Below are 17,691 nucleotides of genomic sequence, written 5' to 3'. Positions count from 1 at the left end.
GAGGATGACGACCTTGGCTTTTAAAATATAAAGAAATAATAATTTTATTTTCAAATTTATATTTTGTGAAAGGTATTAAATGTATGAAAATAAAATTCTTGAAAAGAAAAAGTTACGCTCCAACCGAAGGAAGGAGCATAATAAACACAAGACGAATTAATTAATTAATTATTTATTTATGTGAAATGATGTTTATTAAGTTATTTTTTATTCCATTTATTTATAATGATGATAGAATATATATAAATAATTGAGTAGCTAAATCAACTTAAGGTTGAGGTAATGATGTTGGTGTCATATTATTTTAATTAATAATAATAATAATAATAATAAATAGACTATATTATTATTTTGGATGTGCATTTTCTTGGCAGCTGCCAGCTGGCATGGGATTGGGAGGAGTATGATTAAGGAAAGAGGGAAGGTTATTTAAATATAGAAATTTGATATTTATTAATATAAAATATATAAATAAATAAAATTAATAGTAGAGGGAAAAGAAAAGTAAAAAAGGAGGGGAGGGGAGGGGAATGAATGAATGAATGATGGAGAATGAAAGGGGAGGGAGGTTGCATGAATGATTGATGTTCCCACACCCAACACAACACTCCTCTCAAAATGGAATTGAGTAAAAGATCATCAAAGCACCTCCTCAGACCCCCCTTTTTCTTTTTTCAACTTTGCCTAAAGAAAGCATCCACCCCAGCACCCCCTTCAAGAATATTAATTTAATTTTATTTTTTTAAAAAAATAAAAATAAATTTAATCATCATCATAGATTCTCAATTAAATTAAATTAAATTGGAGAGCTCCATTCATATTAATGACATTATAACTCTCTTTATCAAAGAATTACAGTTGAATGATGAAAATAGTTTATATATAGATTTTCGGAGGCCTTGAAATTGATTGGATTGAGGATGTCTTGATGTGGGTTTTTATTTATTTATTTATTGGACAATTTGTTTGGGAAGGAAGGAAGAAAGAAAGCAAGAGAAAGTGAGAGAAGAGACAAAATCTAATGCTTTGATTTGGAGGGAAGCACAAAGTGGAAAAGTGTTGTTTTTATTCAGCAAAGCAGTGAAGAGGAAGAAGAAGAAGAAGAAGAAGAAGAAGAAGAAGAAGAAGAAGAAGGTTTCTTGATTACTGTGAGTGACTGAGTGAGTGAGGACATCGCAGCTGGTTTCAATGGAAATTTGAAATTCTCCTTTCAAATCTTGTTTATTTATTTATTTGTGTGTTTTGACTTTTAGCATCATCTCTGGCTTCTCTCCTTGCTCCATGATTTTGCATCATTGGCTTCTTTGGATTCTGTTGTCAATTGCCACCGTTTCAGCAAAGAAAAGAAAATCACATAACACGTAGCACTTCTAAAATAGTTGCTTCATACCATGATATGCTATTTCAAATATACGATTTATGGTTAGAGTTTAACCATTATTGTCTTCAAAATAATAGTTAGCATTATTCTTTCTTTATAAATACACCTATCAATATGGAATAATACTTACATGTTTTGCCTTTGATTTTGTATGTTTCTTGAAGCTCAACAAAATGGTACAGAAATCTGATTCCTTTCTTGGGACCATAAACATGTGGAAATAGATAAGAGAATAGGATAGTGCATTTGGACTTTTCTACATCTTTTAATGTAAATATTTACTGTTATTATTCACGTGAAAAATTAAAAAAAATGATTGAGATTGATAAGACGATGAGATACCCAGTTTAAGGACAAAATTGGTTATGATTCATATGAAAAATAAAAAATGATTGGGATTGATAGACGATGAGATACCAAGTTTAAGCACAAAATTTAGTCTCTAATTCATTGACTACGGTTTCTGGGTTGTTTTGAAGCAAATCGAAGTCTGATTCTTCCATTTGCATTTGGTTGGACAAAAAGTCAATATCGACTTTAAGTCCTAAGGAAGCAAAGTTGTTTTGCCAGCCAATCCAATCCAATCCAATCTAATCTAATCTAATTAATCAACTGCTGCAGTGGCATTGTACAAACTGCAACTGCAGGCACATGTTTTTCCAAACCTCTTCCAACTGAAAAACCTTAGAAAATTTCAACAAAAATAGTGAGTTTGGAATAGGGTTTATATATATATAATTCAAACTCAATGACGTTTAAATTATAAAACATTTTCTTGGTATTTGAGATGTGATAAAACTTATTTTTATTTTATTTTCATGATGGGTTATGGGTTTGGGAAAGAAATGCCGAAAACTGGGAGGGCCCTGTTAATGGGGGCAGAAGAAATGAGTCCAGGGGGGGCTGTAGAGGAGAGGATATATTAATTAATTGATCAAATCTCAAACCATTTGGTGGGTACAGTCCAGAAATGATGTTTGCAAAAGGGAGGAAAATAAATAACACCTTTCTCTGAAAAGTATTTTTTCTTTAATTTCTTAAACATAAAAAGAAAGGGGAGATTGAAGGCGAGATTGGCGTTCCAAAAGAACTCACTTGGAGACGACTCCATTCCATCATTTTCTAAGTCAAGTTGTATGGTAAGTCAAGGTTACTTAAACACGCACACACCCACCGACACAAGCGCTCAGAGAGGCAACATATTGAGAATGGGCCGCTCGCTCATGTGTTTGAATTTCTTTTGGCTAATAAGACGGGTAACCAGAACGTAATCGGGATTATAGCTCCCAATTAACTTAACTCTTTCTTTCTATCTTTTATTGATCAGATGGCTCCAAGAAATTCAAATGAGGTATCCTTATAATTTGTTAGGATTTAGGATCGAAAACCATGATCAAACTATTAAACACACAAACAATCATAAAAGATTTATGTGAAAAACTTAAATCAGAAAAAAATTACGAATAAAAAGAACAAAATATTATCAGGATGATATTGATACTACAATAGGGATATACCTCTTGTAATAGAGATATTACTGTTATTAATTCCAAGATATTGAGCACTTAATTATAAATCTACCACTATGTATATAAAAAAAATTAATCAAAACTATAATCTAATCAGAAAATGAGCAACAAAGAAAATAAATCTTGATGAGTCTCAACATAATCTTCAATTGTAAATGAAGTCTAAATCATAGTCAAATTTGAATTTCGGGTCACAATTATCATAATCTATACCTTGACATGAAATTTAAATATTGAATTATTCATAATTTTTTATTTTAACAAAATCACAAAAAAATTAATCTCTTTGATGAATAATAACCAAATTCACACAATGCTCACTACAATAGATATCTTTAGTCACATTCAAAATATAGATAATAAGATCAGTCACAACATACTTTTGAGTGGGTTTGATATTTCTTTTGAATTTGTCTTTTGCAATACAATACTATGATGGATCAATATTTTCTTTTGGAATTGACTTAATTTCAGGTGAAGACTCAAATGTATGTTTTTTTATCAATTTCAAGCTCTACTTGAATGTCAGAGTTCTATTGAGTTGTAGGGTTAGATTTTTTAGAGACAAATCACAAAACACGACAATTTCATCAAATGTAACATTTTTGTTAAATATAACTTTAAATATTTTTGGATCTCATAACTTAAAGATCTTAACACCAGATTTATAACTAAGAAAGACAAACCTTTTAGACATTTGATTCTAATTTTCTATCATCAACATGCACAAATGTAGGATATCAAATAATTTTTAAATTAAAATAATTTACAAGAGTATTAGATCATACATCTTTTGGTGTTTTCTTATCAATGACAAATGAAGGAGAATGGTTATAGCTAGAAAACATGCAATATTTGCTACTTCGGCCCAAAATGATTTCGGTAAATTAGAATTAGACAACATACAACATATATTTTCCATCAAAGTTATGTTCATCCACTTAACTACACCATTTTATTGTGGCGTACTTAAAACTATTAAATATCTTAGAATTCATTTTTTATATAGAAATGATTAAATTCATTTGATAAAAAATCTAAACCATTATCAGTGTTGAGACTCTTAATCTACCTTTCAGTTTGCTTTTCAATCAAGGTTTTCCACTATTCGAAAGTAACAAAAACACTAGTTTTCTATTTCAAGAAAAATACTCAAATTTTCCTAAAAAAATTATGAATGAAAGTCAACATATATTTGGTACCACCTTTACATGATACTCTAGCAGGACTCTCGATACCAAAATGGACATAGTCTAGTGTGTCTTTCGTTTTGTGAATACCTTTATTGAATCAGACTTATTTTTGCTCACCAAAGACGCAACAATTATATAACTCCAAATTTTCAGTACTTTGCTCTTCTAGAAGTCATCTTTTACTTGATTCAGCCACACTCATTTCACTCATATGTCACAATTAAGTGATATCAGTATTTAACAAAGAAGTAGTACTAACTGTAAAACTTTATAAAACATATAATCTTCTATATATATATATATTTTACCTTTCATCACAACAAGAGCACCTTTATTGACTTTAATGACTCCAAGTTCATTAATGAACTCGTACTCATTTAAATCAAGAGTACTAATTGAGATAAGATTTTTCTCAAGGTTGGGAACATATTTGACATTAGTTAAACTTCTAACAATGTTATCAAATATTTTAATTTTAACTGTTCCAATGCCAATAATTTTATAAAAAAGAATTATTTCTCATCACTACATCACTAGTAGTCAAAATTTTTTATATCAAGAATTAATCCCAATTAGGAGACATATGAAATGTGCATACCATGTTAAGAATTCAATCTTCACAAGATTTTGTAATTTCATTAGTTACCACGATAAGTTTTCTATCACTACTATTATTTTTAATAACAATGATTTCTCTTGAAATATCTAGTTGTTTTCCTATTTGATCAGATTATTGTCTCTTAAGTTTGTTCTGTAATTTAAAATACTCATTTTTGATGTGCTATTTCTTCTTACAATAGTTACAGATTTTATCTTTATTTCTAGACTTGTATCTACCTTTTCTCTTGTTAACAAAATTTCTATCATGTGTTATCTAATAAAAAAGACCATCTTCTTGATTTTCTGAATTTCCCCACAACTGTTTATCAATTTTTTTTTTTCGAGAACAAAGTATCATAAACTTTATCTAAGGTGAGAATGTCATGATTGCAGTGTCTCTAAAAATTGAATATGAGTCCGATAGAGAACATAACAAAATTAACCTCAAATTTTCACCATCATATTTAATCTCCATATTTTCTAAATCAGAAACAATTTTCTTAAACACTATTAAATGGCTTTCAATATGCGTATCTTTTTCCATTCAATGAGAATATAATCTTTGGTTTAGATGCAATTTACTGGTTAAACTTTTCGTCATATACAACTATTTCAATTTAATCCATAGAGCAGTAACAATTTTTTCTTTCAAAATATTTAACAAAATTTGATTTGATAAATATAAATGTATCTGAGATAAGGTTTTACATTCCTTACGCTATTTTTTTTTCAATACTCCATGATTGTGACATTTTATTAAAGCCCAAAAGTACATCATTTAAATCTATTTGTGCTAAAATAACACGCATCTTAACCTGTCATAGTGAAAATCTAATATTTCAATTCAATAATGAAATATCATACCTCAAGGTAGCCATTGCGAATATCAAATAACCTCAAACAGTGTTAAAAACCAATAAACAAAAGTCAAATATAAATTAAACCAAAATAGTATATCTGGACAGGAAATCTAGAGGAGATAGATTTAGAGACTGTTTGGCTTAGCGTTTTTATCAATAACTTTTAAATTATTTAACTTTTAAGTTAAAAGTTAGATAGTATTTAAGTTGATAATGTGTTTAGGTAGATGTGCTTTTAAACTATCAATTATTAGTTATGTGTTTGATTTGGAATAGCTGATAAGTTATCAAAAATTGAAAAAAAGATTAAAATAGACATGGTGTTAAATGATGTAAAATTTTATAATTAAATATTAATAAATTATACATAATTATTAAAAATATATCAATACAATATTATTATATATATTATATATGTTATATATAACAATAATATATATACATACACGCAGCGATTGGCGCAGAGGAGATGATGATGGTGACGGCAGCGAGCAGATGCGATTAGGGCGGAGGAGATAGGGGCAGCGACGGTCCAGTTGATGGGGGCGATGGCAGCTTGTGGCGGCAGATCTGTTATAGATAGTGCGACCCACCATAACAGATCTATTGCAGGAGCGGTGATGGCGCGACCCACCATAAGGAGGCGGCTTGCGGCGGCCTAAATAGGCAACGTCGACAGATGAGGGGCGACGACGGTGCTAGATGAGGGGCGACGACACTGGGCGAAGAAGATGAAAATGGTAAAAGAGAAAAGAGAGGAGAAGATGTAAGGGACAAATATGTAAAATATTCAAGGGCAAATTGGTATTTTAATTGGTCAACTTAGTAGCGTTTTTTGCAAACGCTAGGGGGTACCAGCTTTTGCAAAACGCTATTATAACTGCTTTTAAGTTGTGTAGCTTTTACGCTATATGTGGTTGCCAAACACTTAAACATAAAACACTATTTAGCTTATACGTTGCTTATGCAACTTATAAGCGGTCAAACTGCTAAGCCAAACAGCCTCTTAGATTTGTTGGATCTGGACTGAACAAGATCTGGTCTTGAATGGATCAGATCTAGGCAAATTTGAACTAGATCTAGACAAATTTGGGTAGGGACAACTGACTAACAATGGTGGAAGAAAGGGGGTCGTCATTGATGATGGTGGAAGGCATGAGGAGCTGTCATCGACAATAATGGCATCGAAAATGGCAGAATGGGAGATCAATGGTTTGTGGAAGACGAAATAGTTGCGACGTCAATGGTGGAAGGAGAGGCTGATGATGGCGGACTAGGAAATTGAAGAAGCAATCATTGGTAGTTAAAGGTGAGGATGAATTGACCACGACTATGGCTGAATGCGAGAGTGTCGTTTTGTGATGGCGGAATGCGAAGATGTGGTCGACAATGGCGTCTGCAAGAGTAGGAGTTGATAGCAGAAGCTATTCGACCGTCCATCGTGAAAGAGATGGCTGGAGAAGACGATGAAATAGCCTCGATGATCGATGACAACTGGGAGGAGGTCGATGGCCATTGGCGGCTATAGGCGAGGAGGTGGTCAGCGACAATGGAGCACTGGCGACTATCGATGGCGATAGTAGCGACGATTGTGGCTAGAAACCATAACTGAAGAATATGACGAAGGGTTGTAGATCCGATCGTTGAGATCTCTCAAAAGTTAATGATTTGATCCAATAGTTTTAATATCAGCTCGTTAGGATTTAAGATAAAAAAATAAATCATCATCAAATTATCAAACACACAAATGAGCACAAAAGATTTACGTAAAAACCCAAATCAAGAAAAATAACAAGCAAAAAGAATAAAATACCACTATGATGATATTTTCACTATAATAGTGATGCTACTAATTTTAGAATATTGAATATCTATTTATAAATCTATTATTCATTTATAGATATATAAATAAAATAATTTAAACAAACTCATATTCTAATTGAAAGATAAGTAACAAAGAAGATAAATCTTGATAATTTTTTTTAATTGTAGATGAACTTCCAATTACAGTTAAATTTGAATTTTGGATCATAATTTTTATATAATTATATATTTATTTTTAAACTATAAGCAAATTATTCTTTTCATTACATGTGATAAACATACCTTCAAAGTAAATTCTTAACTTTTTTTTTTGGATTTTGCACCATCACAAACGTCCCCTCTTGATGCCCTGAAGAGGGGAGTTAAATCTAGCATACCCGAACAAGCGACCACAAGAGAATTTGAACCTGAGATCTAGGCTTTACCACTCCTTGCGAAAATCACTCGGGCACTGTCGAAGGCCTTAATTCTTTTTTGGAGTAAAAAGGGTAAGAAGAATGTGATTGGGATAGTGTTTTTTTTTTTTTTCTTTCTAAATGTGACTTGAGTAACTAGAGATGTCAAATGGGTCAGCACATGCCAACTTATAGCCAGCTCAGTTTAGCTTACCCATTTATATAGGGTTAGGTTGAGTCCAACCCAGTATTTTTGGGCTCATGACTTGTTTCATGTAAGGGCCTGACTTGACTAATTGGGCCTATCAAATTTTGATTTAATAAAAAAAAGATTATAAATAATTCGATTTTAATATTTAATTTAATAACTTTAATATTTAAAAAACTATATAAACAATGTCAAAATTTAAGACAATCAATAAATTTTAAATAATTTATATTTTATACACAAATTTAAGAACTAGTTGTTTTGGTTAAGGTTAATTCTTTTTGTCGCCATAAACATTAGGCTAACTATTAGCACCACCATTTGGTCTCATTTACACTTGTTCATCTTGTAGTTTAACCAGCTCAAATGCCTCTTGATCTTCATTTGGCCCAAGAAGAACATCTGTTAACTAATCGTAATTCTTCCATCTAACAAAACGATTGCCAAATGATCAAGGAGAATCTACCAAACCAGGCACATTTGAACAGTGAGACAAATACATCAATTCCAAGAAAGAAACTATATAAATATCCAATGAAATAAAACCCCTGTTTGGTCTTGTCAAGCTCGAGAATCTTACCAAAAACAATCACATTTCACTTCAGGGAAAGGAAAAAAATATACGTCTGAACAATGTACTGAAGAATTCTCTTCTTCTCCGTGAAGGAAGCCAAGGAAAATGGCCATCCGACATGGTTGACATTAAAGGTGACTACACATGAAAAGGTTCCAAACACTCAAAAAACCACCACATGTTACCGACAAACTTAAACCACTGCTACCTTGAAAGAACCATTGCATATAGGTTATTTAGGGCAAATCGTGGGCGGTTGCCCTCTTAAAGTTCCGGCCATATATCACCCGAAAGTGTAAGCATGCTTTTATAGTAATGGACAAAGCCAAGCGATCAAAGAGGCAAATGAGTTGAGTTGAACCAGAGTCCTGCATTCAGTACAGTTAGGCCCAGCCACGCAATTCGGCTGGAGGCTGGCCATGATTAATTTCAAGAAGCCCGAAAGTCTATATAAAGGTTGCATTGTCAGCATTGATTAAGGAAAGAACACACACATAATCCGAGCTCTTTCGTGCTTCCCACCTGAATTAGATCGATCTCTACTCTTAATGCTATTTCATGGCTTCTTCTGCAGAAAAATCGAGATTCCGCATCTACAACATTACGAGGCTCAAAAGAATGGCTAGGAAGTGGCGCAAGATGAGGAGCTCTGGGGAGAAGGAACCGCCCCGCGACATTCCTCCAGGCCACCTGGCTGTGACTGTGGGAGAAGCTGGCAAGAGGTTTGTTATCAGGGCAGACTACCTGAACCATCCGGTTTTCCGGCAGCTTCTAGACCAAGCATACCAGGAGTATGGTTACAGTAAGGATGGTCCTCTTACTATTCCCTGCGACGAGTTCCACTTCCAGGAGATAATCCATTCACTTAGAAGCGCTACAAGCCAAATCTCCTGCAATGCAGCCGAAAAGATGCAGGATGGATCTATGAAAAAGACTCATATACTAGAATCCATTCATCTACCCGACCCCACCTAAAGAGATTAAAGCTTGTGACTGTCGTTGCGAAGGCAGTATATTTCCTATTCCATATTCTACAGTCTACAAGTGTATATCAAATGAGCAATACAACGACAACTGCAGTATAGATAGATAAACAACATATATATCAGCTCCTCCAGCGTTCTCTTGCTTTTCTTTTCTTTGGTTGAATGACAATAGCATTATAAGTAAAATTCTACATCTTTTTCAGAGCAAGAAGATATGTAACTTTGTTTTATATGGAACAAAATATATGGTGTTCTGCTTCATTTCAGGGGGAGTGGGGTTGGGAACGAGCTGTAATTGTTTATCAGCAAATGAACTAGACTCGAAGAGATTCATTCATATACTGATTAGGGAAAATTGAGAGGGTGATCACTTAATTAGGGAAAATGCTTTTGAGACCTGAAAGGTCAATGTTTTGTGTTTCACTTTTGGGTTTCCAAGACTACATGGTCCACCCTCTCAAGGCAATATTGTTTTTTTTTAATTTAATATATACGTGCTTGCTTATTGAAAAAACAAACAAACAACTTAGATGTAACATAACATTCAATGTAAAATAAATCAGAGCCACTATGATGCAATGTGTTTCCTGAAATATATGTACTCTACCCACTATTCAAAGATATGAATTAATTAACCAAATTAAAAAAAAAAAAGTGTGAATATTCATATAGCTGGTTTTCTTCTCAAACCTACGTTTATTCATCTGTCATCACCTTCTGGTTTAATTAACGTGTGTTGTTTTAATCATGATGCCGTTGTTCATATTGACTAAACTTTCAGACCATTTCAAAGGAACCCCTCTTATGTCAACACACTCCAAGTTGCTAATATTATAGATGTTTATGCTAATCCTGCAGAATAAAGTAAAAAAGGCTACAAAATACTTCATAATGACACTGTATTCGGCAACACAATCAATTAATCAAAGCTAACTGCAATAATTACAGCATTCTCAACAATTCAATTTCCCCTGATCAATAATCACAAGAATCACAAAACAATTAATAATAATGTCAATTTCCCCCCTTCTGATTGCTAGGGTTTGATGTCAAAGAATGACGAAGGACCATTCCAAGAAAATTAAGCCTTATCTAACACTTAATGCAAAATTATGAAAGCATAAGTTCATCTTCCCCGCAGAATTTCAAGTGTTAAAGAAGAAATTATTATATTTTATTCCTAATACTACTATTGTTGTCAAACTACAATAATTACATTTATTTGTCTAAAATTATTTAGAGTAGAGTCATTCACTGGAGCTGAGGGTCTGAATCGTTGCTAGTGAAGTTAATTGGGTCTAAATTGGCTGGAAGCTGTAGTCCTAGAAGGCCAAAACAATTAGAGCCCGAAAGGGGTTTTCAAGGCCTTTGGGACAACTTGTCCGGATAAGATCATGAGACAACAGAGGGATGGCCCGAAGATTTTTTTGGGAGATAAGCCTTCGGAAATCATGGCTTTACCTTAGCCGCGAATGCAAGTACGTTAGAAAAGCAAGCGGGGGACTCCCCTATACTGGCCCTCCGATGCTTAAGTCAAACAATAGTCCGAGAAGTATGAGAAATGTATAAGTATGTAAGTGTCCAATGTATGTATGTATATATGTATGTGGTGTCTTCTGAGTGTCCCAAAGAATAGTTAAGGGCATTCCAGATGAGTTTTAGAGAGAGACAAGGTTAGATCCAAATGACTCGTGAGAGTTGAGAGAGAGATCCATTTGCCTTCAAAAAGGTTAATATTTATATACGAACATGTGGACCCACAATTGAGCCTGAAAACTCTTCTAGGGAGGTGGATGCATAGAGAGGCTGAAGGGCCTAGAGACGTCTTTAGGGTGAGGCCTTGATGGCTGTCTCTAGGTGGTCCCGAATAAGGCTTCGGGGCCACTGGGTGGCTTTGGTTTGGAAGACCTTGAAGAGTTTATGGACTTATGCAAAATGAATTAGGCTAAACCAATATTGGGGGACCCATCAAGGGGTCCAGGAGGCTTTTGGACCGTCCGGGCCCAATCTCGACCCTCCTTCTAGACCCAACTTTGGCCCAGCGTCAACTTGCCACGGCATCATTGCGACTCTCACCGGATATCCGCGCAGCCGTCTCAGATCCCATTCTTATTAATAGCGGATCCCATCCATATTAATAAGGGCACGTCGCCACCATGTTACCACCTAGGAGTCTCTGACGTTGGATAGCCAGTCCCATCACCTGCAAATGCACGTTTCATGCATGCAAGAGGACATCTCCTCCTTCTATATCAACCAGTTCTTTTCAGAGCCAAGGTATGTTTTCATCTCTGACCTGCTGATACACTACCTCGTCTTACTCTCTTACTCACTCGACCATCGGAGTGCTTGCAGGTGCCAGCTGCCTCCTGGATGGACTCGTCGTCGGAGCCCTCGCCCCGCCTCCGATTGTCCCCCATTTGGTTAGGAAAAAACATCTGGCTCCCACCGTGGGGCTCAGTAAAACTTACCTGCCCCATAAGCTCACAAAAAGCCTTTCGAACCAATCTCACTGCGGTCCCATCATGGTATGAACCAGAAGCGCCCCCGCCCAAGAGCCAAACAACCCCGGTCACCCTCCGCAAAATCTAGTTGTCATAGAAGTCCTTCACCAGACAGTTGAGCGGCTCCACAATCGAGTTGACGAATTAACACAAAACCAACAGCGTGACCAGCCCAACGGACGAGCTGAATATGATGCCGAGGGCAGTCACCATCAACACCATCAGGCTACTCACACCCTAGCTCCTTCATATTCCGCGTCCCTATACTTTCATAGCCATTCCTTCTCTGAGTTCATCATGACCGTTCCCTTACCCGACGGTTTTCGCCCTTCCTACGCCTTAGAACCCTATGACGCACCACTGACCCCTAGGATCACCTCACCACCTTCAATGCCCCTATGTTGATAAGCGGAAGCTCGGACCTGATCATGTGCCGAACCTTTCCCAGCACACTAAGAAAATCGACCATGTTATGGTTCTTGTCCATAGAGTCAAATTCCATCCACGACTTCTCCGAGCTAGCCACCTACTTCCTCACTCACTTCTCCAGTAGTCGAGCCCATCGCAGGACCTCGACCAGTTTTATCAACCTGAAATGGATTGATGGGAGAGGTGATTTTAGATTTTGATTTGGTAGCTAGGTGTAACACCCCGCCTTCCAAGGCATTAAAATATATACTAGGATTTTTTTTTTCATTTAAACATAAATCAACAATAAATCCTCTACATAACCTTTATATATAACACTCCAAAACATAACGAAGGAATGATACATTTTTAACATAAGCGAAAGCAAGATCAGAACCTACATGAAACCTCAAAAACATAACATACTTGGGTACATACATATTGTCCACCCAATATGATATTACAATTATTGATAAAATCTAAACGATACAATTGAATGTAATAGATGATCCTGGCCTCACATGGGCCCACAAAATTTTCGTCGCGATCAGGTCTCGATCACCTCCTTACCCTTCCGGCTGCTTGTCTCGTTTGGAATATGGAATATCTTGTCTCGCTTGGAATATGAAATATTCTAGGGACATAGTCCAATATTAGAAGATGAAATCTTCTAAGTAAGGGTTAGATAAGCATGAATGAATGAATGATGTATGTACATTTATAAACAGATACCCTAGTGTAACTTCCCTAGCCCACCAGCTCGATACGGAACCCTGGGCAGAATCATGAACCTCTGCAAGATAATCCTAACGTTGTTTTATCAATTGCCCTTGGAAAATTACGGCTACACTCTTAGGGCGACATCCCAATCCCATGCACGAGTTTCAATATGACAATAATATCCTGTCATATGAATATCATAACTTTTCATGTAATAGAATATGGACAAATATGACGAAGATGACCATAACATACATAAATATCATGCATAGAGAGGTATTCATGTCGTGTACGGGTTATAGGGATAAAATCACTCACATTTCTCGAAAACTGGGATATCTCGAAAAACATGCAACTTGCCTCGTTTGTCGTGCCAACTAAAAAAATCGCACCAATTGTTTCACCTCAAATTACAAGACACCCTAGGCAAGATATTCATTTAAATAATCAATAAAAACTATTTTTCCTTAATTTTCTTGCATTTTTTCTCTAATTTTCTCCAATTATTTTTATTAACAATCCAAAATAAATACCTACATCACTTTTTTTCCAAATCATTTTTCATAGAAAATCCTAAAATAAAATTTCAAGAATATTAAAAAAAATTTCAAAAATTAACAAGATCCCACACACCCGCACACGCCAGCGCGTGATAGGGCGAGTGAGACTGACGCGTGATCTTTATGCGCCGGTCATCTTCTCCAGCGACAGTTCACCGAAAAATTGAGATTTTTGCATCTCGACGAAGCCCAAGCCAAGTCGATCACGATGGTACCTGAATCAGCTTGAAAGGAGGTTCGAAAGTCTGTCAATCGGAGGCTCGAAGTGTCGGCTAGAGCGTCCGCCTAAGGCTCCGGCGAGGTTTCGGATCTCGCTCGTTCTTGCTCCGTTGCTCACAAAATTCTCTAGAAATGCTCTCCAACTTATGGGAAATAAAAGCCCTCTATCCTTTCATCTCAATTCATTCTAAAATGGCTTCGATTTGAGCTTCAATTTTCTGAAATTTTTAGCCAACACAAGCTTTATTTGTAGGCAAAGTTGAAGCTCGAAATGGCCTTGGCCGCCTTACCCATTGCCTTAGACGTCCTCACCTCCCCTAGATCAACCTAAAGGCATCAATATTTGACTGAAAAAGCAAGTTGCAGGGTTTATCATCGCGGCCAGCTTTCTTGGCTGAATTTTTCAAAAATTCAGCTACTCCAGTGGCCATTGTCAGCTCATCATCACTCTTTGGCGCTCCCTGACCACCGCCCATGCAAACCCAGAGGCTTTCGGCGACCCCTCATGGCTTGGTCGGATTCCATGGCCAAAATTTCCATTTTTTTGCACTTTTGCCCCACTGCTTTGGTTTTTTTCTGTTTTGGCCTTCTTTCACAAAAGCCCCTCAACTTTTGAATATTTCCATTGGGTCCCTCAAGTTCTAATCTTTCCATTTCTCTCTTGAAACTTTCGAAAAATGTCATTTTGACCCCTTCCGGCAATTTTGAAAAATTACACTTAGGCCTAAATTTTTGTTTTGACTTTAAATCTCTTGGTTTCTTCCTGAAACTTCTGAAATGTTGTCCTACTCGATGAACCGGAGCTTCCCAAGGCTTCCATTACCCTCTCGAGAGTCTCCTACGACTATTCGATTTTTCAGCCCGATCCATAGCTGTACCGAAAATAGTTTCTAATTCGATTTCTTTTGGTTTTAAAAATCATACCTTGATATGCTCGTTAAAGGTTGATTCAGTAAATTTTTTGGGTTTTTTAAATACCTATTTTTCTCGAATTTCTATTTTCCCTTTAAAATAATAACCCAAAATTCTTGGATATTACATCTTTATTATAATTATGAAAATTATGCTTTTAACGACGAGGTACTTGTCTTCTTGCTAATTTTCCCTCGTTAAAAGCCTTTTTTTGTTTGTGTAGTGGATCTCTTTTCTTCTTAGGATTGGAAGACCACTCTCGTTATCGCTATTTATACTCCACACACTTTAGTATGTTTCCTGTCCAATTTGATAAAAACTCTTATTGAGCCAATTTGCTCATATTAATTAAGTTTTGATGATTAACAAAAATATTTTTACGATATAAATATTTTTTTTTATTCATGCAAAAAGTAAATTTATTTTGAATTAAAAGAGAATTGTTTTTAGACATATTCTCTTGTTTTAATCATTTATGTTTCTAAAGTTTATATTTAAAATTTCAAATTTTGAATTAAAGAAGATTGGTTTTAGATATGTTTTTTTGTTTTAATTATTTATGTTTCAAAAACATATATTTGAATTTTTAAATTTTGAATTAAAGAAGAATTATTTTTAGATATGTTTCTTTTACTTATACAAAAAGTAAATTTATTTTGAATTAAAGGAGATTATTTTTAGACATATTTTCTTTAGTGGTAAAAATATTTATAAATACTCCCAAACTTATTTTTTGAGTATCCAAGTACTTCTATTGCATATTCAAAGCACCCGAAAGCTCTTGAAAACTCTCAAACGCTCTGAAGTAAAACATCCAAGCAATCTGAGGCTCTTGAAATATTATTGCACATCCACTGAAGTGCCACAAGGCAAGAGGTGAAAAGTTTTTCAAGTTTTTTACGACAAATCCGAACTTCTCCATTTGAGGTTACAAATATTTTTAAATATTATTGTCTTGTATAATTTGTTCTTAATTGTTTATTTATGTTTAAGTGTGGATAAATTATTTGTAACATTTAAATTACTATTGTGGATTATATAAGTTTCTTAGAACCATTAAAATTTAGATTAGTCTCAAATATAATTTATTATATTTATTAAATATATATATTTTAATAAAATCATTAATCAAGAATATTTATTAAAATTAAAAAAATTAATCACTTAATTCACCCCTCTTTTAAATGATCATACCCTAAGGACCAACAACCTTTAATCTCAAATCATTTATTAGTATGTTCCATTTCTCCTATTTGATAAGGTTTCAAATTTCTTCACAAGTTTTCTGTCCAATTTGATGAAATCCTTTAATCTCACATCATTTAAAATAGACGTCAAAATGATTTTTGAGAGGTGATTTCAAGTAACCTTTTTTTGTATAACATATATATATATATATATATAGGTGAGGATTTAATCGATTTAATACTAGAATTGAATGAACTACAAAAACTGAATAGATTGAATTGCACCTAATAATTAAACCAAATCGATTGAAGTTTCCTACTAATTGAAGAAAACATCAGTTTGGTCGGTTAATCGAACATACCAAACTTTTAAAATATACATATTTTTGTGTTTTAATTAACTTAATCAAGCTAAATAAAAACTTGTTTAGCAATAACAATTCAAAATATCAACATTTTTTATTAAAACAACAACGTTTTAACAATTTTGATTAGTTTGATTTTTTCGTCAAACTAATTAAAAAATATAACCAAATTGGTTTTTCTATAAAACTAATCAAACTGAATTGATAATTTCCATCATTCAAATTGATTAGTTGAATTTTAATCAAAATTTTGGGCATATATATATATATATATATATATATATAAGAAGTGAAGAAAATAAATAAAAATAAGAGAAAAGAGGTGGGGGCTTTGCTGCGCACACAGGTGGTCAATCCTGCCTGGTAAGGTCCCTCTCGGCAATGGATCTTATGTCCTACCTGTTAATTTTAATTTTTTTATATATTATATATTTAATTATTATATAGTTGCCCCACACAGGCTTCAGGAATGGGTGTGTGGGTCCCACTTCCATGGGGCCCAAGTCTCCCTCCTCACGTTGGGCAAATTTTTTTTACCCTTTATATATATATTTTTGTATATTTACTTACCCTTTTTAACTTATTTTTTAATCAATTAGATTATTTCTTAATTATATATATATTTACATATTTTAGTATTTAGTTTTAATTTTACACGCAAAATTTGAATTTTCTCTAAATTAAATTTAAATTTATTTTCCTTAACCTTCAAATATTTTAAAAATACTAACATTCATTATTTATCATCTTAAGGATCATCAATTATTATTAAGTGACATAATGCACCAAAAAACATATGGTAAGTGAAATACAAATGTTTGTTAATTAGAAGTTAGGTGATAGTTTTAAATTCATGCTATTTAAAAACTGTGTCAGAATAATATATTATTAATATCATATTTTAAAATTATAAAGTTATTTTTATAAGAATCTTATTTATATAATATTATTTCTGAAAAAAGACTTTTTCAAGTTATAATAATATTATTATTTAGGAGGATTGATCCGTTGCCACTTGCCAGCGAGCCACCAGGAAGGCAGTGGTGTGTGGGCCCCACTGCTCCCACAGGACTCACGTGCTTTCTCTCAAATTATCTATCAAGTAATTATTATATTATTAGATGCAGATAATATAATAATTTTATATTATTTATTGGACAGATAACAGTTTTCAGTTTTCAAGTCATCGTGAATTACGTCAACCCCTATATATTTAAATTAATCGATGATGGAGAAAATGGAGAAAACACGACAATAATAATCGAA

At 34.0% G+C, this 17,691-nt stretch overlaps 1 protein-coding gene across 1 annotated transcript; it reads left to right on the top strand.

Moving 5' to 3' along the window:
• Positions 1-8,910: 8,910 nt before the first annotated feature.
• On the top strand, positions 8,911-9,816 carry LOC127789238 (auxin-responsive protein SAUR71-like). The gene has a single exon (XM_052318073.1). It carries the CDS (start codon positions 9,123-9,125, stop codon positions 9,537-9,539), a length of 417 nt encoding a protein of 138 aa, XP_052174033.1. The 5' UTR covers positions 8,911-9,122; the 3' UTR covers positions 9,540-9,816.
• Positions 9,817-17,691: the final 7,875 nt, after the last annotated feature.

Source organism: Diospyros lotus, chromosome 13, assembly GCF_014633365.1.
Source record: "Diospyros lotus cultivar Yz01 chromosome 13, ASM1463336v1, whole genome shotgun sequence".
NCBI classification, from domain to species: Eukaryota; Viridiplantae; Streptophyta; class Magnoliopsida; order Ericales; family Ebenaceae; genus Diospyros; species Diospyros lotus.
The sequence above is the reverse complement of the archived record's forward strand: the minus strand, read 5'-3'. Positions and strand labels throughout refer to the sequence as shown.

Bases quoted from the DNA above. Each gene is read 5' to 3' on its own strand.
- LOC127789238 (XM_052318073.1), top strand. From the start codon at position 9,123: ATGGCTTCTTCTGCAGAAAAATCGAGATTCCGCATCTACAACATTACG.